The sequence below is a fragment of the Thunnus thynnus genome, chromosome 3, assembly GCF_963924715.1.
Source record: "Thunnus thynnus chromosome 3, fThuThy2.1, whole genome shotgun sequence".
Taxonomy (NCBI): Eukaryota; Metazoa; Chordata; class Actinopteri; order Scombriformes; family Scombridae; genus Thunnus; species Thunnus thynnus.
This window is the reverse complement of record NC_089519.1, coordinates 30,146,334-30,170,750: the sequence shown is the minus strand read 5'-3', so window position 1 is coordinate 30,170,750 and position 24,417 is coordinate 30,146,334. Positions and strand designations below refer to the sequence as shown.

The window sequence follows — 24,417 nt, the reverse complement described above, 5'->3', positions numbered from 1 at the left end:
TCTCTCTGACTCAAATGGCCTGTCTGTTGTTCTCTGACATGTTTTCTGCCAAATTCAAGGTTCTTTCTCTCTAAATTGTCCATTTTGACTTGGATCCTGTTGGAGAATCATGAGCGAATGGATCTCATTTCTTTTTTAGACACTTTTGCTCCATTTGTCTCGTCCTCCTTTGTGTGCTACACCTTCACAGAGAGGGACAACCTCTTATTGATCCCTTTCTTATGATCTTGAGAAAGTTTCCTCTTTATCTGCCCTCCTATTTTTCCCAGCCCTCCTCCATCCTTCTTCTTTCCCAGTGAAACACTCCGAACTGACCCCTTCCTTGTGTTACCCAGAGAGAATCTCCTCAGTGATATTGGTTCTTTCTTGTCTGCTGTCAGTGAGAGTTTCCTCTTCTTCTTTCTCCTCATGCTATCCAGGCTCAGTCTATCCAGTGACAGAATATTCTTCTTCTTGCGTTTATTAGGTAGCGCCCCCCTCAGTTGACTCCAGGTTTTGTTCAGAGGTGACTTCTTCTTCTTTTGCCAAAAAAAGGTGCTTTTTGAGGAGGATCCACCCATAGCGAGTTGCCCTGCAGGAGGAAGGGAGGTGTTATTTAGCCAAGCACAGATTGTTCTGGAGGCTAGTTTGATCTGTCGCAACAGAGTTATGTACGGAAGCAAGGAGAGGCCAAATAAAAGAAAAATATTTTGTTGCACAATAAGTCAGTAGAGGTTAAATTTCACAATTAGATATTCAGCTGCTTATAAAATATAAATTATTATGGCTTTTCTTTGCTTCCACACAAAGGCCAAATACTAGATTCTGTTGTAAATTAATATGTAAACATTTCTATAAAATAAAAATAAAAAGATGTCACTCACACTGCTGCTAGGAAAGGTGTTCTCAGCTATTTAATCTGGAAAATATTTCCACACAAAACTACATTGTAATCATGCAAAACTAGCAAGTTGATGTACATACATTAGTTAGATGCCAGTAGCTGGTCAGCATTGGGACTGAACATACTCTTGTTCATAATAAATATGACATTCCATATAAATAGAGGCAATAAAATGTGCTATACAAGAGGTGATGAAAGAAAAAATTGGAGACTCTATAAATCATTTCAACACAAGTACTGCAGATGTAGTTTCAGTCATACTTCTTAATCCAGTATTAAACTCTGCATGCTCTGAATCATGAGGTAAAATCCACATGTGCTCTTGTTTATGCAAACACACAAAAACCTACACAAACATACATGTACATACACACCTTGCGTCTTCTCAGCAGTCAATCAGAGCAGAAGTTTTCATCGCTGGTTCGTGTTCTCCATGCTGAAGTTTAAACAGAGTCTAAAAATAAGTCTGTTCTGACCATCATGGAAAGTAAATGATGGAGCAGATCAAACAGCACCTTTGTTACACCTACACTTATTCTGAGAGATTGATCATCTACAAGAGTCACTTATTCCTCGTTACCACTGTGATCTCGTCACATGCAATCAGCCAGTAAAACAGGAAAAGAACAAACTTGGAAAAACTGGTTTTGTTACATTCTTACTGGTGGAAGCTGCTTTCTGCTGTTTCAAACACACCAAAAATGTTTGACCCTAAAATGTCCCTCCATATGATTATTTCATGTATATGTATAATTTATTTCAAAGACTTCCCTTGTTGACTTGATATAAGCTGTTATTATGTGTGCTCAATGTTTTTAATGTAGCAAATTTAATAGCTTTTTTTCATAGCAGACATTTTGACTTGTCATTGTAGGAAAAGCACAGGTGTTATTATATATATATATATTATTAATGATGGCTCCAGTTTATTCACAAAGACCCTGAAACTTAAGCAGCTAAATGGAAGTTAACTAACATTCATTTTTATTATTTACACCTGTGCTTTTTCTTGCAGAGACATGTCAAAATGTCTTACATGAAAAGTGTCTGTCTTTAAAGTCTCATAGCTGGACATTGGACCTACTAGAAAAGTCTGAAAGTTGTTTGACACGTACTGAAGTATCGTTTGTGAAAACCAAATAAGGGAATATTATATATAATAGCACAATCAGAGTCAGCTTTTGAATGGGAAGGCAAATTTTTGATTTTTTTGATTTTGGGCTTCCTTCACTTGTCTGAAAATCAGCCAAACTGTTGGTACTGGTACGTTGTTGAGTGCTGATAAAACAGTGGATATTTTACTGAACACTATCACAAGTCTCACAGAGTTAAAATAGATACATTCATACAAATGGTCAATTAATAGCTTCTGTGTCACTAGTCTTGCATATGTTTTGGACTGTGCAAGGAAACCAAAGCAGAAATTATCTGTTTTCTACTGTTTCTGTGTGTTTTGTTTTGGGGTTTTTTTTTGCACTTTGACAGATTTGTCTGTACTGCAACTTCTTTCACAGCAACTGGGCACGATATCAATGGCAGGATTTCACTGACAGTTCAGTTTAACAGACAATAAGAGCCTGACTGAGTATAGACCTCATTGAGCTAAAAGGTATAACTCATTCACTCTTCTCTTCATCTTCTGTTTAAGTGCTGTTGACTCAGAAAGGCACCGAAATCACTTTATCAACACATAAACCACCCTCAGACTGTACATATGCTCAGCTAAGTGTTACTGCTAGATATTATCTTTCTTAATAATCCTACATAATCTTTAGAAAAGATAAAATGTTTCTCGGAACTCAGATAACTTCTCCCACAGTGAAGTTCTGTGTGAGGTCTGTTTTAAAGGAAACCATAAACTTCTGGGTAATGAAAAACACCGTGCAGCTATAGAGGGTTTGCTATTTTGATGTGATAAGGTCAGACTAATAATAGTTTTCCTGTTTCAGTGGTTTTTGTGACCTACATACACAGAACATGCAGACACAAAGACTGTGACAACTGTGCTTATGTGTATAGATGTTATTTCTTCACTTAACTAAAACCCTTCACTTATAGCAAAGCATCAATACAACCAATGGTTGAACATTATTTTAACACAGATTTGATATCTTATGGGCGAATATGAATATTAATTATGTCAGGGACACCTTCAAGATGTTTATCAGCACAGCAAGTAAAATACAAACTTTTATTTTGAAATATAGTAAATCATTAGAGGTGGTGTAGGATATATTGTCTTAAAGCAATTCTGCTCTAAGGTCAGTTTTCATTTACACAAATTACAAGTTTGCCTCAAGGCGGCTTTACAATCTGTACAACATCCTCTATCCTTTGACCCTCGACCCTGTTGACTGCTGTCAAACATATTTAAATTGCTTTACTGATCGATTTTATTACGAATTTAATGTTTTAATGTTGATGTAAGTGTAATATTTACTGCAGACTACAGTGAATATGCTTCAAGCAGCTGTATTATGAGGGGAAACTGAACAAAGATACAATAACAAAAAAAGTCTACAGCTAATCTTGTAGATGTTGAGATATTTCACAGGATAAGTCCATCCATGCACCTGCTCTGAGAGAGAAATCCATATGTAGGTTCATGTTTGCTGAGGTCAGGCCTCATGACTATAAATTTACTGAATACCACCAGAGACACTACGGGGATTTGATCAATCCACTCCTGCTAGGAACACTTTGATTTGGGCTCTGTTATCTCTAAAATGTTTACAGTATGTAGAGATAATTTACTCTGCTGTGATTGTTTGTACATTCAGATCAGTTAGTTCACTTCTTCTTCACTATGCAATGCAAACAAAACCTTCCATTGTGTCCGCTGACCGGTTCACCAGGTCAGTCGATGAGGTTGAAGTGGATGCCTTGCTCAAGAGCACCTCCATGTGGAAGAAGGAGACACTGCTGCTGGTTTATTACCCAGTTAGAAACTCTAATATGCGATCACAGACAAGAAATAAACAAATGTAGAAACACCGACATTACTGCTGCTGCTTTAGCTTGTGTGGAAAATATGAAGGATATGAAAAGCATATTTTCTATGACATCCCCACTGGCCGACATGTGACGTGTACGGGGGCGTGGAGCCGAGCTGATGACATAAGTGAGGTATTTATCCTTTATAATTGATTTTAGATTTTGTTAATAATAAAGCTACATGTGTCCAAAGTCTTCTTTCTTGATTAACTTTTTTTTTGCTACCCTGTTATCATTCATTTGTGTCAGTCTGCATCACAAGATCCTCCTCCATCCTTCCTCCTCCTCCTCCTCCTTCTCCTCCATCATCCTTCCTCATCACATTTTCCCAGTGCTGCTGCTGCTGCTGGTGGTGCTGCTGCTGCTGCCTGCCTGCGTGTCCTCCGTGCGGCACAGCGCAGCCATGGTGGACTCTCCCAGCGCGATGAAGAAGACCTTCTCGGTGCCGGAGATTAAACCGCTGGACCAGTACGACTTCAACCGGGCAAAGATCTGCGCCAGCGTCCGGTGGCTGCTGTCGAAATCGTACGGCTCTGCAGGTTAGACCCGCGCTGCCGTTCACATCACCGAGGCGCCGCTTGGGTGGGGCGCTTAATAATTCATCCATCCCGCTATATATGGAGCTCAGAGTTAGATTGGCGTTTGTCGTTTTATTTGGTGTTGAAGCATCCTTCTGCTCAGCATCCATCCTCCAAATAAAAAATAAAAAAACCGCTGCTCTGATGCTTGTTGACCTGCTTTCACCTCCGAGGCTGTGCAGCTTTAATCCCGCAGAGTGTATGTAGGTTACCATGTTGAACAGGATTTTCAGCCAATTACCGATATGAATATGAGGCTTGTCAGACGGAATCTCCTTATTACTGCGTGATGCTTGAAGGAACTGGAGGCTGTCATCGCTGCAGTGCAACAAAGCCTTTTGTCAGTGCCGGGTTACATCAGGCCTTATGGAGGGTTTTTTTTTTACTAATTAACCTGGAGGAAATAAATTGGTGTATAGCCTATAATTTAACAAAAATGCAAAAAGATATCTATATATAGCTTATGTGTGGGCCGGCTGTAAATGGGTCAGGACCGCATAATATTTGTGTCAGTGTTACGCACGCACGTTGTATAGCGCGTGGCAGTATAGCCGGTGAAGGTGACACAGTAGCTTTTATCAGACAATGGGGTGTTTTTGGTGGTAAATGCTGCAGAAGCTTCAATTTCATGAAGCGTCTTAGAGATTATTTCTCAAAAACGTGGCATGTCAGAACTGCAAAAGCATCTCTCTACATGTAAATAGATTTTTTTTTTTTTTTTTTGCATGTCCAGTGTAAGTGTTGTGATACAGATGTGGACACGAGAGCAGAAACATCTGCACCAGTCTAACGTGATCTCGCTGAAGCTGATTTGATGTTAAAGATTTGTTGACACAGTGTCAGAGAGATGCTGGTTCAGCTCCGCTTTGGATGACATCATCTTGTAGTCCATGTTGTAGTTTACCCTGATTATTATGTTAATTACTGATTCATCTGTTATGTTGTTGATTGATTGTTGAATCTTTAAAATGTCACAAAATAATAAATGGACCTTCATCACGTTTCCAGAGCAAAAGGTTAAATCTTCAGTTTGCTTTGACAAACCAACACTCCACCTAAAGCTATATTGGATTAACATTATAAATCCAATATATCTTTGAGAATGTCTGCCTTTTTTTGCCTTTGATAAATGACAAACAACAGATCAATAATCAGAATGATTGTCGATACATTTTCTGTCGACTGACTGATCTTTTCAGCCTGATGTAGGTTCAGGCTCTGCTGACTAACACAATAATGTCAGACTGTAGACGATTACTGCAATAGTAAAGTCTCATATTTATTCTTTATGCAATAATCCATGCTTTTTTTGCTGCAGTAATAGCTTTAGACATGGATTTTCAGATTACATTTGTTGTCCGTCCTACCAGTCAGTGTGACAGGAGGTGAGATGAGCTGAAACCCTCTCAGCGGGGAGGCCTCATTGTTGTCTGTCAACTGGAAAATGCCCACCGGGTGCCTCATAGACTTTTAATGGAAGCCCAGAATAAAATAGCACTAATAAAGGCACACATGGGGCTCACCACACGCTGCTGATTCAGCTGAAATTTATTCTACCAGACACAAAGGATGGTTGCTACACAAAATACTTACAGTATGGAACACATGTCTTTCTTGTTTTCTTGTGTTTTTGTTGTGTTAGATTAGATCACTTTTAAACCCAGAGAGAATAAATGAAACCTTTGTCCCATTGAGATCAATGATGGTATGATTTTGCAAGTATAACGCTCAGTAACCTGCCTTATATACCTTTATTTCAGAGCTGCAACTAAAGATTATTTTCATTATCGATTAATCTGGTGATTATTTTCTCAATTGATCATTTTATCTATAAAATATCAGAAAATAGTGAAAAAGGTCTCATCATAATGTCTTATAGCTCATGGTGGTGACTATAAATATCTTATTTTATCCGACCACAGTCTAAAATTAGAATATGTTCAGTTTATTATCATCTATGACACATAAAAGCTTCAAATCCTCACATTTAAGAAGCTGCAACCAGCGAATACGTGGCATTTTTTCTTTTAAAAAAAGACTAAAACAATCCTTCAATTATCAAAATAGTTGCCAATTAATTTTCTGTTGATCTACTAATCATTGCAGATGTACTTCATTTAATCACAAGTGACCTTACTGGGATTAAAAATGTCCTGGCCAAGATATCGTAGAAGCACACATATAACATATAACATATAACATAGACAGACTTCTAATGAATTGTATTAAGTATGAAAAGAATAAACAAGGGTCACAAAACAATGTAAGACTAATAACGTATGAATATATGAATATATGTCGATTAAAATTCTTAAAAACAAACAAAAAATGGATGAATAAAACCTAAAACAGATAACACTGATTATCTTGTAGAGCTGCAACAATTAGTCTATTATTCAATTGGTCCATTGACAGAAAATTTATCACCAACTATTTTGATAATTCGAATAATAATTTCAGTCACTTTTTAAGCAAAAATGCAAAAAAAATTGCTGGTTGCAGCTTCTCCTATGTGAAGGTTTGATGCCTTTCAGTGTCATACAGTTATTTAGTTGTAGCCTGCCTCTCTGGAGATAAAATTTCATCAGATTGTGTAGTGTTTAGTCAGTCTCTTACTTAAAGGGTTGTTTCACCCAAATTACAAAAACACGTATTGCAGCTGTCAGTAGAGAGTAGTTCTAGTAACAAGGGACTGTTTCTGTAGAGATGTGTAGCTGTTGAATCTTTTAAAATGTCATTTTTCAATGCTTTGAACACCACAAATTCCAATTCATGTCCATTGTGGATTGGATAGATATCTCAAAATGTAGGCAAATAAAACCATAACTATCTGCAAGGCTAGATGCCACGAAGGCTAAAAGAGAAAATACATTTTTTTGTCATTTGGATGAACTGACCCTTTAAATTTCCAAGCTGCGTCAAAAAACAGCTTCGTGTGTCAACGTTTGTTTGTATGTGTTAGGAAAAAAATATCAAACACCATCTTGTCATAACACTGTTGTGCAGTTTTAGTGCAGCAGCCCCGTTTCTGTTTCTTCCAGATTAGATTAGTATTATTCTAAATGGGTTAGCCGGGCCCTACTCTGCAGTCCAGTCTCATTGCTTCTGCTGTGATCGGGACAGAATGGCCGCTTGCCATTTCCACCGTTCCCATAGTGACGGCAGTCCTATTTCCTCTCCCGGTGCTGCAGAGTGTGAAAGGCGAGGGTTTAACCCCAAATACGGTGGATCACTCCAGTGTATGTCACACTGCAGTGGAGTGTGTGGTGACACAGATAGATTTTATAGTCACATTCATTGTAAACTGTGGAAATGGCAATCGGCCCTTCTCTTTCTTCTTCTCTTCTCTTCTCTTCTCTTCTCTTCTCTTCTCTTCTCTTCTCTTCTCTTCTCTTCTTCAGGATGGGAAGAAGGAGTTACAGTTACATAAGAAAGCCATACAACAGTAGGTAACAGGGTCATAGTTAGATGTGTATGGACATATAAGAGGTAAAGGAGTAAAGAAGAGTTAGTAAAATGGCGTAGAGGGAATGCGGATTGACTGTAGAGTAAATGGAAGAGATTTGGACTCTGATATTCCCTTTAGGAAGTCCACTCCAATCTTCAGGATTATCCCGACTCCTTGAGCAGCCTTCCAGAGGCTGCAGAGTCAGAATATGGGTCAGTCAGTGAAGTGTGTGTGTGTTTTTTTGTGTGTCGTCTGTGTGTGTATGTGTCTATGAAATGACCCACTCATAGTGGTCTGAGCTTCTTGTACATCAGAGATTACTTGACATGCACACACACACACTCTCGTCTGGCTAAACTAGCTGAGCTGTTCATGCAGATGATGACATTATCCTCTCTTGCAGGCTCCCCGCAGACACTGTCACGAAGAGTCACCTAATTTCCATTGTGGTGAAACTTCCTCGGTTTTACTCATTATTTATGATTTACATAATTACATTACCAGCCCACGATTTACAGTGTAATGGCAGTGACTCAGCTACCAACAAAATACATACTTCACATATGTAAATAAAGGTAGAGTGGAAGAAAACAAACCCTTTGATGAACAAGGAACAACTGGGTATTTTGGAAGAATGGAGAAGTAAATTATACTTGTTAAGTCCACTATAAATACGTTGCTGTGCTCCATAAACGATTGATGAGTCCTAAACTATTTCAAAATTTGTACCCCTTTTCTTTGAGCTTCCTACATCATTTTAGAAATGTAACCCATCTACAGTATTTTATATAACCCCTCCAGTTTTGACCGATTTTCCCAAATCCCCTTTCATTCCCTCACGGTAGAGTGCTCTATGCATCTGTTGTCAGTTAAGGGTACATCAACTGAGTCTTCGGTCAGAAGGAATACACGGACACTCTCGAGATTAAAGGGGACATGTAGTTACATTCACAGGTCTATGTTTTTGCTGCTGGAATATCTTTGTATGAGATACAGTTCAAAAAACTCCTTATGTATCTCATACTTGACCTTTATGCAGCCCCTCAGTTCAGCCTCTGTCTGAAACAGGCCATTTTAGCTCCTGTCTCTTCAAGGCCACCCGTCCTGATAAGCTCACTCTGTTCTGGTTGGTTAGCTCCCAGCAGCTCTGGAGGCTATGTAAACAAACCATGCAACAAACTATAGTAGTAGGATTTCACTATTTTTTTCTCCTTCTTTACTCGAAATGTCAACTTATTAAAGACATCCGACATGTTCGAGACGAAATTTGATCTGAAATCTGAGAGTGAACAACGCAAACAACACATGGAACAACCTTAGCAACAAAGGCTACGGAACAGACGGCCGTTTATGCACAATAAGCCAACATCAGCTCGTCAGAAAGGTAGAAAAAACCTTTGCAAACGAAGCGTTCAGAGCAGGTTGACACCCTGGCTTTTGACTTTCAGGCAGCATTTCTACATACATTCACCTCAAGTTTTGGAACTTTGACCATGTTTAACATAGATATCCGACATCATAGTAGTATATAAATAACAGAAAGTCACAAAAAGCATAATATGTCCTCTTTAAGTTCAGTCTCCTTAATCACCACCACAGACGGTCAAGGACATGAGCGCTCCAATAAGTTGGTATATTTGGGTTTATGTGTGTGTTTGTGTGTTCACATGGATGCACACAGGAATAAATCTGCATTACCGTGTTGACAGACATGTAGTCTCAATAATTTGCTCACTGAGCTTGCTACTGCTCTCCTGACAGAAGGAGAGCAGCAAGGAGCTGAATAACATAATACACGAGGTAAAGGAAGAGTGCATTCTGTAGTTTTAAAACTACACAGTCTGCTGCAAAGATGATTTAGTCAGGGAGTTAATCAAATTTAGGTTTGTTTCTGAGTACTGTGCCTGTCTATATCCAATACGAAAATACTTAGAGTATAATTTAATATTCCATTCCTCTAAAATGCCCAGTTGTCATTCCCTTGTTCCCTTGGTCTTGTTTTTTCCACAGTACATACCATTAGGTACCAAGAGGAAATGTAAGTATTTAATTGGTACGTAATTTTTACACCTAAATTACACTCTAGATTAGTAAATCATACTGTTTCCTCATCCAGAACAGATAATACAGTGGAGCTGCAGTCTCTTGGTGGAGCCTGCTTGGCCTTTGTGACCTCTGCCACGTGGGACAGCGCAGTATCAAAGCATTCTCTGCATTTAATTTCCCCTCCTCTTCAGAGAACAATGCAGGGAAGCTGACTCAGTTTTCTTCATGCTTCTGCTTCTCCTCACATGCAGCTCAGAGAGTGTGGATGAATGAGCACCTCCGCTTGTAGCTAATGACTGAGTGGACTTTCGACTTCCGCCATCCACTGAAATATTAACTCTGAGCTTTTTTTGAGTTCATTAGCACCGTCATGTCTCCCTCCTTCTATATTTTGAAAAGCTCACTGAGCCGTCCTCTCTCCGTCTGCAGAGAATGTCCCTGTGGAGTTGCGGGAGCCGCTTTACAAGGACCAGTATGAACAGGAGCACCTCAAGCCGGCCGTCTCCAAGCTGCTTCTCTCCCCGGAGATCTACTGCCGAGCTCAGGCCCTTCTGGCCCAGGCGCATGGGGTCTCTCAGCCAGCGTCGCAGGGGTCCCCGGCCGACAACTCTGCCCTTTTGCAGTTCCTCATTAAGAAAGGTTTCGCCCCAAAGATCCAGGATGTAGACGTCACAGAGGAGGACCTCAGCTGCGTTCCCATCAAGACGGTGCGTGTGTGTTGGCGTGATGTGTGAGTGTGTCAAGGTGTGTGTGGTCTAGTGGTGAAAGGAAATACTCTGATCTTTTACTTAAGCAAATACCACTGTTGCGTCTACTTTTGGGGATTTTCATGCTTTTGTTGACGTAAAGAAAAGAGGTAGTAAGGACAGAGGGAACAAAAGAATGACAGAGAAAAGGAGGAAAGGAAGAAGAGAAGGAGAAAAGTAGGAAAGAAGGAGAGACATAAGGGAATAAAGACAGATGAGTTCCAAGAAAGATATTTTCCAAGTCCAGCTCAAGGTGTTTGAAATGTGAAAAAGTAGAAAAAACACTGTCAGAAAAAATATTGTCGAGCAAAAGTATAATATTTCTGTCTGAAATTTAGTGGGAAAAAATAGCGATACTCACCGTATCCTGCGAGAAAGTCATGTGCTTAAATCGTCCCTCTTGCAGAATGCCCACCTCGCCCTGATTGACGCGCTGATGTCACTGGCTGGTAAGGAGACAGTGGGCAGGGTGAAGATGGCGGCGGAGGCGGAGCAGATGGGTGTCGGCACTCCGTGGGAGAACGCTCTGCTCTTCTGGGTCAACAGGGTGAGATCACATTGCCACGGCAACAGCGCCGATGATGTCACTGTCAGTCGTTGCTTTCCTTTTCATTCACAAAATAGAGAAATTTAATTGAAGAACGGATTTGATGTTTTTAATCCCGACCTCATGAAAATGTTGTTTACAATCATTTATAATCATGTGAAATATAACATCACTGAACGCTGTTGTGCTGAAAATCGGAGCCTTCAGAAAGCAGGATGAATCTCATTTTAGGCAACTGGAGGCTTTCCCAGACATGTTTTTAATGGTTTCACCAAAAAACTGTCACAAAACAAGCTCTTCTGTCAGGTTTTACTGACTTCATTCTGAAAAGCTTTCTGTTTATGGCATGTATGTAGAGAGAATTAATCATTAAAACCTGATAGAAAACACCACTGTGATCTATTTTTAATACTAACTATACAGACATATCTGACCGAGCTGTGAACTTCCTGTTTTTTATAAAGGGGAAACGTGCTTCGTTTAGATGTCAATGCTAAATATGGTAAAAATTCCAAAACTTAGGTAACCATTTGCAGTGTCACCTCTACTTCCCCATCAAACTGTAAGATTGTTCACACATGCCCACAAATAGCCGTCCGTTTCGTAAACTTTGATGCTATGGTTGTTTCTGTGGGCTGTTGACGTTGTTCACTCACATATGTCGTATCAGATTTCGGCCTGTTTCAGACAGAGACTGAACTAAGGGGCTGCATGAAAAGCTAGTGTAAGATAAATAAGGCATTTTTGGAACTGTAAATCATGCAAAGATATTTCAGTAGAGCCACAGAATCTAAATATAGAGTTGTAAATGTGCATGATATGTCCCCTTTAAAAAAGAAAGAATCATTATTTTTGAAGAAAACTATTGTCCCATTGCGCTGCACTAAAAAAAAAAACAACTTTCAACTCTTTCAAAGTAAAAACTGTTGGTGAAGTTATTCTATGAAAGATGAGAAACAATGTTTTAAATAGGAAAAATTATAGATGAATGCTACTTGAATCTGACAGTAATTAAACACTATTATTTGTTCTTATATATTCTTAAAAATGTCATTTATTTTATTCCTTTTTTCAGCTCGTTGGAGCTTCTTTCTTATAATTTTTAATTTATACTCCTTTGTATATACTGTATATTCTAATCACTATTATCTTGGTACTATTTTCATTTATTTCATTTAGTACTGCAACTAATGATCATTAAAGATTAATCTGCAGATTATTTTCTCAATAATCGATTAATAGATTTGTCTATAAACTAATAATAATAATAATAATAATGAAAAATGCCTTTTCCAATTGTCTACAGCCTAAGGTTATGTCTTCAGGTGTCTTGTTTTGTCTGATCAACAGTCCAAAATACAAAGTTATTCAGTTTACTATCATGTATGACACAGAAAAGCTTCAAATCATCACATTTGAGAAGCTGCAACCAGCAAATATTTGTGATTTATCCTTAAAAAACAAAAACTCTTTGCGGAGTGGTGCTGCATATTGTTGTACAAATTGTCATGTGTTTGATTGAGGTCTGTGTTTATAGGACAGGCTGTGGTGTGCGGTCAACACATCATATGTAGCCAAGTCAAAAATAGCCTTTTAATACATTGTTCTTTAATGATGCGATGTGCCTTGAATTCATCTCTCACTCTCATGGACAACATTTAAATAAAGTTTGGGCTGATAAACAGTGAACTTGTCCTTTAACTATAGTTGTCTTGTCATTACAGCTGAATCAGAAGTTGAGAGAAAGCACAGAAGACGAAGAGCCTCCCAAGCCGCAGACGTGTACAGACATGCAGCCTGCTCAGGACACGGTACGAATACACACACACACACACACACACACACACACACACACACACACACACACACACACGCTTTGAAGTATGGCTACCTATCAACTGTCCCTCATGAAGCTGTGTTGCTAAAGCTAACATCGACCTTGCTCTGCTTCTCTGTTTTCTCCCCCCTGGTTCGTCTCTGTCATGCCTTGCTCTCTGGCAGTGTCAATCCACCCGTTGGTACTGGAAACTAGTCCCCGTAAGTGTACTCTTCTTCTGTCTATCTTTCTTTCTCTCTCTGAGTCTGTCCATCCGCAACGGCTGACATTATTGTGCCTGCTGGAAATGCCACACGTACCTCTTATCTGTCCCGTCATGAAAAGTGCCTTTAATATCTGCTGACCTTTTTCAAATGACCAATAAGATGCCACTAATATGATTATGTTATTGATTATTATTATTAGCCGGTGATGTTTTGGACACTGAGGTGTTTCTGACTTAACATTCAATCATCAGTTTCATCTCAAACTGCCCAGATTATCAGAGCTGAGGGGGAGAAGGAGATGTTGGAGAGGAGGGAGGGAGGTGAAATTAACTCCTCGCTGATTATTAAATCAACACCCACCTTGTTTGTCCCCTTCCTCTCCTCCTCCTCCTCCTCCTCCTCCTCCTCCCCTGCGGCTCCTCTCTCCCTGAGCAGTACCATGTGACTTTGTGGTGTGGCGGTTCCCATGATGACCGGCCCCCTTGTCATTTATGCTTGTTTCCCTCTCTCTGCCATCCCCCATCCAGCATGCTATCGCTTTTTGTTTGAAGGAGTCGGGGAATAAGCCGCCAGTGGTAACGTATAACACCTCGCTCTTCTCTCACCCTCATCCTCCACGTCTCCCGTAGCAACGCACCCGACTGACTGACCGACAGACCGACCAATCGCCACACCTGTCCCACGCTGTCGATGACTGACTGACTGACTAACTGACAGACTGCAAACTAATCACCACTCCAACCCCGAGGTTGGATGGATCCGTTAAAACTCATTAGCTTTTAACACTATTAATGCATTTTTATTTACTTTATTTACTGCTTTTCTTTGAAGTGTTTGTTACAAAGCCATGTTATAGGAGGCATAATAAGACTGGATGTTACTCTCCGATACTGATCTTTGTCCTCCTGCAACAGGGCCGCGTAACGTCATTCAGCATAAAGTTGATGCACTTAGACATTTAGCATTTTGTTTTGTTTTGGATTCTCCTGGGTGTATTTTATCTCTTGTGCACATTTAAAAAAAAAAAAAGCAATACAGTATGAGCACTTTTGTTTTTGTTGAGTTCACTTTTTCTTCTCTGATTACGTACGTCTTACCTGATCAGAAGCAAAAGCTCACGGTGTTGTCAGTGCCTGTTTCTGCTGCATGGACATCAGAAGGCAAAAGTCCTCATCCTCACTTAAAATCACTGGCATTTTTTCTACCCATGGTTTTCTGTGCATTATTTATTTTTTATTTTTTCAGTTGTTGTATTTTGCGATGCCCTTTTCGAGCTTTGGACTGCACCTTCTGGTCGGTGTATGTGTGTGTTTATGTCTGCAAATGTTCATTAACTGAGGCATTACTGGTCTTGTGCTTTGTTTCTGTGGGATTTCCTCTCTTTGCAATTTCCTTGGAGTTTGGCTGGCTTCACAGTTTGACTCGACTGTGTTATTTCTTTGCTCAGCAGTTTTTGTCAGAGGGAGGGACAAACTTGGCTGGTTTTATATTTCTGTTGCCACTAACTCTTTCAATTCTTACTTATAACTTATACATAACCCCTTAAATCTATCCTCAAATCACTAATTTTTAAAAATCTCTTACGATCCCTCCTCTCTTTCCCTCGCCTGCCCGTGTACTGTTTCTGTTCTTTGCACAACTCTCCCTCTTTCCTCTCTCATTTTCCTCCTCCTCCCCTCTCTCTCTCTTCTCTAGATCCGCTATAGGAAGGACAAAGTGCAGTCTAAGCTGACTCCTACTTTCCCTCTGGTTTCCGCGGTCAAAGATCTGTCTAATGGCTGTGCTATAGCGGCTGTGTTGCACTACTACTGCCCCAGCTTGCTGCCTCTAGAGGGTACACACATGTATTCAGACATAAACACACAAGCATGCACGAACATACTGGATGATAAAATATTTATATTTAGCTGATGCATGCTTCCAGACACCAAACAACTTCATTCAGAGAGAAAACTTAACCTTTTACAACATTTGTACAATCGTTTTGACTCTAAATGAGCCTTGACATGATATTTTGGAATATACAGTACGTGCATTATATGTTCTATTTTGTTGCTGCAATTCAGTGATTTGTCATTTATCAATGCATTTCACAAGTATAAATAGCATTTGTTGTAATGTTTCTATTATTTCATAGCTACAGGCCCATAGATACACAAACATTACACATCTTATCTGCTTCTTCCAGATGTGTGTCTGAAGGACACCATGTCAGTGGCCGACAGTCTCTACAACCTGCAGCTGATCAAAGAGTTTTGTGAGAGCAGTTTACAGAGCTGCTGCCCCCTCCCCGTGGAGGACCTTCTCTATGCTCCACCACTTCTGCATGTAAGCATTATGACCTTTTACGCAAGAAAGATTTTGTAGCCTGGATGTAGTTACTCTTTAAAGTGTTGTCAGTCCACTGTTCATGCAGTGTCCTGGTGCTCTTTGGGATGATGTCATTATTTTCATCTATTCTGACACTGTGAGTTGTCGCTGTTCTTTATAATCTGTCCACATGTGAGTCACCTCCATGGTAACCTAATATGTTTTGGTTTTTTTTCTCCTCAGCTGAACATCATGAGCTTCATAGCTGAGCTGCTAGAATGGTTTGAGGTTAAGAAGCCTGATTTTGTCAAGCCAATACAACCCATCGACCTCACAGGTCTGTGACTTACAGTTTGTTACTAAAAATATCCCTGTTATATTAGTATGTTGGCTGTTTGAGTGTTTGATAAATAAATAATAAATCGATGATCAGCCTCTGTAACTGCAGCGCTTCTGTGTCTTTCAGATGTCTCTGGATTACTGTACTGCACGAGTCCTGTCAGTGGGAACAGCAACAGGTACCAGCATCCCAGTATTACAACCTGCACACACTTAAAATGTTGTCAAGGGGGGAAAACTCTGGCCTAAACCAGTATGAACCTGTACTACTGCAGCACTTAGACAGATAGAATCAAACAGGATCTGATCTACGTACAGAGAATAAAGAAACATTAGAAGTAGAAGTCAGACAGGTGATCCAGACTCAGAATCAAAGCTGTAACACACACTATGCTGCGCAACATTACATTTGCTTTGATAAAGATTTGTGAATGAACAGCATTTTACTGTATTGTCCTGTTTCAGTGGTTCTCCTTCCTTCATCTTCAAACAACCTTTCGTGCCAATCTCCTCCCCAGTGTCACCAGGTGAGAAATGGATATTTGAATGGATTTAACCAAAAACGGACTTTTATAGACTCATTTGTTTCATCTATCTGTCTTTCCAGAAAACAAAAGTTGGACAAAGAAACAAATCAGGTAGTTACACTTAAAGCTGTATGTGATTTCTAACGTAAATGTTGTGTTGCATTCATATTTTATCTTAATTTTTTTAATCCTCTTACTTTGGCTCGTGTGGTTTCTGCTTTTTCACGCTTATCTCACACAACCCATCCATTTCTCCATCCCTCCATCCTAATCCACCTCTCTGCAGTCGTCCTCTGTCAGCAGTGACTTTCAGCATCCCATTTGGGCTGGACAGTGATGTTGATATTGTCATGGGCAACCCAATAGATTCTGTCTTTCGCTCTGTCAGCACTGACAGCCTCACCACCGGCATCCCTGCAGTGAGTTCACCAGTGAAATCAGCAGGGATGACTCGTGTCCCATACAGCCCCCCAGAGGACCTCAGCCACCTCGTCAGTGCTTCTGCGCCATCGCAGCGGGCTTCCTGGGGCCCTTTCTCACACACAGCACCAATGGGGGAGCTGCCGACCATTGAGGAGGCGCTACAGGTGGTTCACACTCCTGGCAGCAAAGACCAAAAGAAGGGAAGGACACCAGAGAAAGGTGGAAGAGGGGCGTTGGGAGGAAGGCCAGAGCCCAGGTTGCGTCCAGAAGGAGCCCCTGCTGGTTTTTTCCTGCACTCCCCAGAGGAAGATAATCCTCAGCTCAGTAGCTCTGCTCCCTGCCGCTCTGGAGTCCTTTACCGACCCGTTGGAGGAGAAGTGGGTGATAATGAAAGGCAAGGAAGAGGAGAGAGGAGGGAAAGATCAGGACGGACCACTGATATGTCACGTGATGACGACTCTGTACTACGAGATGGCAGTGTTGACTCTTCTGAAGCATCGGATGATACACCTAGAAATGCCCCTGGTAATATTCGACCCAGCAACGGTAGCCAGGGTAACCACAGCACCAGCAACAGTCCAGGCATGACAAGCTTTGCTGAACGACGAAACAACAGAAGAAGACACCCCGCTGCTCCTGGGGAAGATTCAGCCTCGGCTCCGACCCCAACAACCCCAGGAACTCCACATACACCCTCCACCCCAGCAGGGGCAGCAGGCCAGCAGGACAGCCCGGGTCTCAGAGGCCCTGAGCCAGGCTCCGAGGCCTGGGAGTTGGGGGCTCGTCTGGAGGAAAAACGCAAAAGCATTGAAGCCCAAAAAAGACGTATTGAAGCCATCTTTGCCAAGCATAGACAGAGGCTTGGAAAAAATGCTTTCCTTCAACTAAAAAGAGAGCAAGGAGAGGGAGGAGGGGAGGCAGCAGCTGAGGATAATCTCACGCTGGAGGAGCGCCTCACTCGCATGGAGGAGCAACTGAAACAGGAGGAGGAAAAAGAAAAGGAGAAAGAAAAAGATGGAGATAAGGAGAAAGAGAAGCCATCTGTTTCCAATCCTCCTCGGTTAGAGAAGCAGGTCACATTCTCTATTGACAGTAAGAAAGGGGCAGAGAAAGGAGCAGAAAAAGAGAAAGGAGGTGAGACTGTCATAGTGGAGTACAATGAAGTGGTGCAGAAACTGAGTGAAGCTCTGCAGTCACTACAGAAGGACATGCAGAAACTTACAGAACAGCAACAGCAGCTCATGAGCAACCAAAGACCCAGAAATACACCCAAAACTACTCCAAAAACAACACTTAGAAGTAACGCAAAAACACCACCCAGAACCCCTCCTCACACCCCAACAAAGACGCCACCTAGAACCCCGACCAAGACTCCTGCCAGGAGCACCAGTAAAGCTTGGGTGATTTCTGCTGGTCCCAAATCTCCATCTGCCTCCTCTCCATCACGCCGTTCTCACATTCTGTCCTCGGCCACCTCCCCAAAAACTGTCATCTCTTCCTCCTGCCCAGCTCCTCGCACTAAGATCCACTCCTCCTCCACTCCCCGCAGCCCAAAACATCACTCACGCACCCAACCTCATCCACGGCCTTCCGAACTCAAGTTCCCCCCTCTCAATCGTGTCTTGACACCAACCCAGAATGTGGACACCCTCCCCCACCTGCGACGTGTGTCCCCCAGCAAGTGTCAAGTTCAGACCTCCTCGACCTTCCGCATTGGTGGGCCTCGAACTCCTCAGGGGTCTCCTCAGCCTACTCAGCAGCCACAGCCTGACGAGAACAACTCAGACACAGGTTCTAGTGAGACCCCCACCCAGTTCAACCTGGAGCTTGAGCAGGAGGACATAGATGTGGTAGGTGGGCTGGCAGGCCTGCCACAGCCCAGACAACTTCATCCTAGGGCCACTGGTGGCAGCAGCTCTGGTGCTCCTTCTGAGTGCTCGTTTGAGAGCGAGACTTTGTCCCTTTCCGCTGCATACAGTGCAGGAGGTGAAGAAGGGAGAGGTGGAGATGCAGGGAAGCGGTGCAGCCTGCTTGAGGTGTCACTGTCATCTCTTGGAGGGCCAGAGGGGGGCAGTGATGAACCAACAGATGAGGGGCAGGAGTTCTCCTCTGATTCTATGAGCGACCACACAGAATCTGCTGTGGAACCTGTTAGAGGACTCGCCGCTGAACCCATAGATCCCATGGAGCAGCTGGATCTGGCCTTACAAACTGTGAATTTGTCAGAACAACAAACTGAATCCAAAGAAGAAGAGGCAAAACAGACTGAAACTTTGGAACCAAGTGAACAGCAGCATGAGCTGGAGGCCAGAGGAGGAATAGGATTCTTCTATCAGGTGAGTGTTTGCAAAAGAACATAGAGGAGGGTATGCAAGCACATGAATCCTGTCATGACAATTGATTGTGTGGTTGTGTGATTTGTAGGAGGAAGTACGTTGTGAGGGGGAGATGGCCCAACGAAAAGCATTGCTTTTGGAAAGACAGCAGAAGAGAAATGAGGAGCTGAAGAAGAGGAGACAATGGCATGAGCAAGAAAGGGAAAACAGGTAAAACAACTGCCAACAACAGTTTTTAGCATCCATGATCAATACTTTGTAATGATTGAATTTGTCATCTCAGAAATCCCCATGTCAAAGTAACCTAATGTCTTCTGTTCTCAGACCAGGATCCTCAGACAAGAGAGTAGCGTCTCCCTCCAATACACCTCCCGCTGGAACCCCTTCCCCCACACCTCCCGCTACTCCAGTTCGTCGTGGAGATTTCACACGAGGGGAGTATGCACGGCGGCAGCAGCTCAGGATCATGGATGACCTGGACAAAGTGCTGCGGCAGAAATCAACCAATCATGGACGATCTTCCGTTAAGAAAACCCATTCCCGGCCTCGCAGCATGACCAGGGAGGAATCACAGCTGTCTCGGAGCCCAGCCAAGCAAACAGCAGGTAAAGAGGTCAACTAATTAAATATGTCAAGTAGATGTTGGTAGATGCTTTCATTAACTAAGCTGCTTATATGTCTTTATGCTGTATGTCTACAGCTTCTAAGCTGACCAAAGTCTACTCTCACTCCTCCCTCAACCTGGCAGCTACAGATGAGCCAGGAAACAGTGGTGGTGACCCCATTAAGAAAACCCACAGGTATACTGCTGTAAAGCCTCTCGTCCTCTCTCTGGTTAATCATTTCTGTGCCTCTTTACTTTCATTTGTACAGTTTTTGGCAACAGTTGTAGCTGGGCTGTAAAGATAGCAATACTGCTTGATCAGTTGTCCTTTTTGTCTTTCAAATTGTTTAGTCCACAGTGAAATATTTTACTAATTATTGGTTTGAATGCCATGAAATCTGATAAAAATATTCATGGTCCCCAAACTGTGAAAGATGATTTTGGTGATACCCTAACTTCTTGACAGAACCACCAAGTCGAAATTTCCACTTGTCCAACACTTAATCAAGTAAGTGTCAGGATACGCTAAAATTAATTGCTTACATAACATGCTAATATGCTAAATGTCATCATAGTACACTCACAAGCTAATCATTAGTCGGATGCTAATGCATATTGTAGTTACTGTGATTACAAGTTTCTGACTTGTAAATAGCGTTCATGTCATCCTCCAAGTTGTAATTAAGACAAGGAAACTTTGAGTTTTCTGAAAGCTCTGATATGTCCAACTTGGCACTTCATTATTCACAAGCTCCTGAAAACCAAGCAAACATGGACTCCACAGGTCAGCCAAAGTCTGTTGTTCATGTTAAACCCAAATTTAACAGACATAATGTAGTTTTATTAATGCACAGTATATTAAACTTTAATACGACCAACTCACTTAACCTACTGGAGTTGTTACGAACGCTCGCAAGTCTTTAACATGGGAATCTTTGCAGTCCTTCCCATCCAGCTGACATAGTGTGAACGCTGTTTCCCCCTGCTTCCAGTGTTCATGCTATGATGTTAGCATTTTAACATTTAGTAATAGTATTCATGTCAACATGTTCACATGTCAGAATAACAAGCTATAATACTCAATTTTTCCAAGTATAACACAAACAAAGGGCTTTGAGATATGAAGAGAAGGCTCATTGGTTCATTGCTTGATTTCTGCCTGACAGCCGTCCTGATTCACCCTCTGGATGTGTGACACCGAGCAGGCTGGCAAATCAGAATGGAGAGAAGGACTGGGAGACTGGTTCCAATGGAACCTCACCTGCCCCAGAATACACAGGTACAGTACAACACAGTGTAGTATCTGTCATTTAATGAGTTCTCATATACATTGCCAAAATGCTTACAATTGTAGACATAGGTTTGCGTAAACAAACCCCTGTTTTTGCCCGTGCAGGTCTAAAGCTCTTCAAAGAACCAAGCTTCAAGTCCAACAAATTCATCATTCACAACGCTCTCTCTCGCTGCTGCCTGGCTGGAAAGGTCAACGAGACACAAAAGAACAAGATAGTTGAGGTATGGCATTAAATTTCTGCATAATCTTTGTGTATTTTAGTATGAGCCACTTTGCTACCACACTTGCAAAATGCATGACATTAATAATTTAGGTCTTGGCATGAATTCTGCTACCTGTGCATTTTTAGGCACCAAACTAGGTTACTTGCATGTTTGAAGATCATAAAAGCAGATGAAAACTAAAACACAGGTTGTTCTTTCTCCAACCGCAGGAGATGGAGAAAAGTCCTGCCAATCACTTCCTCATCCTCTTCCGTGATTCCAGCTGCCAGTTTCGGGGCGTTTACACCATGAACCCAGAGTCCCAGGAGCTTGTACGTTTGGTTGGCATGGGCCCAAGGACAATTAGCTCCACCCAGGTGGAGTCCATCTACAAATACAGTTCAGACAGGAAGCAATTTAGTGCCATCCCCTCGAAAACCGTGGGCATGAGTGTGGACGCCTTCACCATCCCCAGCCACCTTTGGCACGGGGGAGGAGGAGCAGGAGGAGGAGGAAGCAGGAGGGCAAGCATTACTAAGAAGGCTGTCATTTCCAAGTGAGGGACACATCATTAAAGAATCACTCTGTAATTATCAAAAAAAACTAGTAAATCATAAAAAAACTGTTGCATACATACACAGCGTACCTCTCTTGCCCGTGGATTTTTAGTAGAAATACATATTAACATTTACTTGTACTCCCCTTAATGTGCATGAAAATGTTAACAGCACAACTTGCTTTTCCTCAAGAAACAACACTCAAATCCTGTGTACAGAGGAAGGTTTGCACAATGAAAAGTTACTTTTAAAAAGTCTCATTACTTATACTTTCATTGTTTGAAGTAAAAATTCGAAAAATTACTTTTTTTTTCTGTCAGAAGAAAAGGAAACATTAATAAGTTGTTTATTGAAAAACACTGACTTTCATAAGACATATGATTACTGTCTGTTCCCTCTCTGGTTCTGTAGACTGAAGTCCTCCAGTAGAGTACCAGTTTTATACATTAAGCCAAACAGAGAAAATGCCTTCTTGTGTCAGAGTGACTGGCGGGACTTTTATTTTATACAACGTTCAACTTTAATTCTACCAACGACTGTCAGTAGGTGGATTAAAAACACATTTTTTTTTTGCTAAATGAAAGATAGCCATAACGATATGATGCAGAAGTGAACTATAGGACCATGTCAAAGATCTGTAAATGTGTCAGTGGTTTTCAGAGATGATTACCACAGCATGAATGGTCATGTACTGTATGTGGTATAAGCTTATTTCAAAAATAATATCACAGTGAAAACTTGTGGTTTGATGGAACTATGTTGATAATGGGTATACGTATGAGCATCAGATGCCAATTAAAATAACTTTTGTACACTGAACTAATAGCATATTGAGGATGACCTGTGTCATGCCAAGCTACATTTACAAGTACCTTGATTGTCGCGCTCTAGGTGGATTGCACACAGTTAAATTGGTGTGTTTCAGACCAGCATTCATGTATGAAATAACAGACTGGATTAAACTCCGCTGATCAAGCTGTCTCTCTGTTTCAGTCTTGTCTTTTTTCTCACTCTTACAGTATTGTTCAGTTCTTCCTGGTTTCCGCTCACATGGCCTGTTGTTTCTCTCACACTAATTAATCAGATCTTGAGAGTAGTTTATGATTTAGTAATGAGCAGAGCTGGCATGAGGAATGAGCAGGGCCCCGATGGCTGCTTCAGCTACAAGGGGGCCCTTAAATAATTGAAAATGTGAACTGTTTCGGTTCCTCTGTTCAGTCTTTTGGAAGCTGAGACAGATGGGAGGGCATTTAAAAGGTTTTGGGGACAACTATAATGGTTAAGACCCACTCGAGGTGAACAAATCGCACAGCATCGCCTCCGACACTTTTTGCTCATTGCTGTGGGTGTATCAACGCTTGTAAGCTAGCGAATAGTTTGCTCTTTTGCAAACAGTTTAAAAAAGCTCCATTTAACAAGTTATTAGCTTAGCTTAGTCTGTAGTGCCGGAGTGTACAGTGCATTAGAGTCAAGTTATTTAAGTGATAGTCTCTAAGTACAGTATAGCTAACTAGTTAAAGGGGAAATCTGATAAAAGGATCCAAAATGTTTGAGCCAGCCCTGGATGTGTGTCTAGAGAAGGGTTTACAACAGCTGAAAAAAAAATTGTCAGTCTTCTCTGGTGGACAAACTATAAAATGAAAACACTGTTTTAAAACATAGGGGAGAACGGGGTAAATAGAGTCAGTGGGTAAAATGAGCCACCCCCTTTATCTTGGTAACCATAAACAAAAGTAATCATGTGATCACAGAGTGGTCAGCAAAACAGAGCAAAAAAAAAGATTTTGTCATACCAAGTGAATTCATCATGTTACTAAATTCATCAGTCTTGTATATTAATTAAAAAGATAGTTTTTGGACATTACTACATGTTAATTTAAGTCAGTGTAAGCTACAAAACAAGGTCATAAACTTAGCATAACTGTGGATCTGAACCACTGTGTGAAACAGTTTTGTCAAAATGGAGGTTATGGGGTGAAACGTGCCAGTGACATTGGGGCAAGTTGAGTCAAAGGCTCAATTTACCCCCAAAAATATTCTCTGATATTCTAGAGACTAGAGACCCTGTTGATGTTAATGTTTGATCACTGTTACAAGTGCTACAATGTCGATGAATAAATACCTAATTGTTGATTGATGTTAAGTTTAAGCCACACACAAACATGCTGTACATACAGATGGGTGGCACATTAAAGAAAAAGCCGGCATAAAGTGTCTTAGTAAGTAATTTTATATCAGTATTTAATGGTAACACTATTTACTCATTGAGCGCTCATTTTACCCCTAATTTGGGGTAAGTTGTGCCATTGGACTAACTTTTTTTGATGGGTCATTGTTCTAAAACCATAATTAGATAACTTGTTTTAATTTCCATGAGTACACAACAACCTGAGGTATATATAGTTACTATTATTTGAAACAAATACACTTTCATTTTGCAGTAAAATCATCAAATGTAAAAAGTGGCTCATGTTACCCCGTTCTTCCCGATATGTTTTGCATTTCTGTACATCAGTTTCTTGTCATTTATCAGATGACT

At 41.1% G+C, this 24,417-nt stretch overlaps 1 protein-coding gene across 3 annotated transcripts; it reads left to right on the top strand.

Moving 5' to 3' along the window:
• Positions 1-3,654: 3,654 nt before the first annotated feature.
• On the top strand, positions 3,655-22,859 carry LOC137180094 (calmodulin-regulated spectrin-associated protein 3-like). Of its 3 annotated transcripts, XM_067585309.1 has the most exons (19): positions 3,655-4,416; positions 10,379-10,656; positions 11,102-11,242; positions 12,967-13,053; positions 13,244-13,279; positions 13,813-13,860; positions 14,981-15,119; positions 15,474-15,613; positions 15,839-15,932; positions 16,062-16,113; positions 16,400-16,461; positions 16,542-16,572; positions 16,748-19,220; positions 19,309-19,430; positions 19,545-19,825; positions 19,921-20,020; positions 20,991-21,103; positions 21,221-21,339; positions 21,552-22,859. In XM_067585309.1, exons 1-19 carry the CDS (start codon positions 4,059-4,061, stop codon positions 21,879-21,881), a joined length of 5,004 nt encoding a protein of 1,667 aa, XP_067441410.1. In that variant the 5' UTR covers positions 3,655-4,058; the 3' UTR covers positions 21,882-22,859. The 3 variants fall into 3 exon arrangements, with proteins under 3 accessions (XP_067441410.1, XP_067441411.1, XP_067441412.1); XM_067585310.1 differs by lacking the exon at positions 13,813-13,860 and having other exon boundaries at positions 3,656-4,416; XM_067585311.1 differs by lacking the exons at positions 13,244-13,279; positions 13,813-13,860 and having other exon boundaries at positions 3,656-4,416.
• The last annotated feature ends 1,558 nt before the right edge of the window (positions 22,860-24,417 follow it).

Excerpts from the sequence above, each read along its gene's own strand:
- LOC137180094 (XM_067585309.1), top strand. The coding sequence starts at position 4,059 with ATGTGTCCAAAGTCTTCTTTCTTGATTAACTTTTTTTTTGCTACCCTG. Across the intron at positions 11,243-12,966 it reads TGCTCTTCTGGGTCAACAGG|CTGAATCAGAAGTTGAGAGA; the intron begins GTGAGATCACAT and ends TTGTCATTACAG. Across the intron at positions 15,933-16,061 it reads ACAACCCATCGACCTCACAG|ATGTCTCTGGATTACTGTAC; the intron begins GTCTGTGACTTA and ends TGTGTCTTTCAG.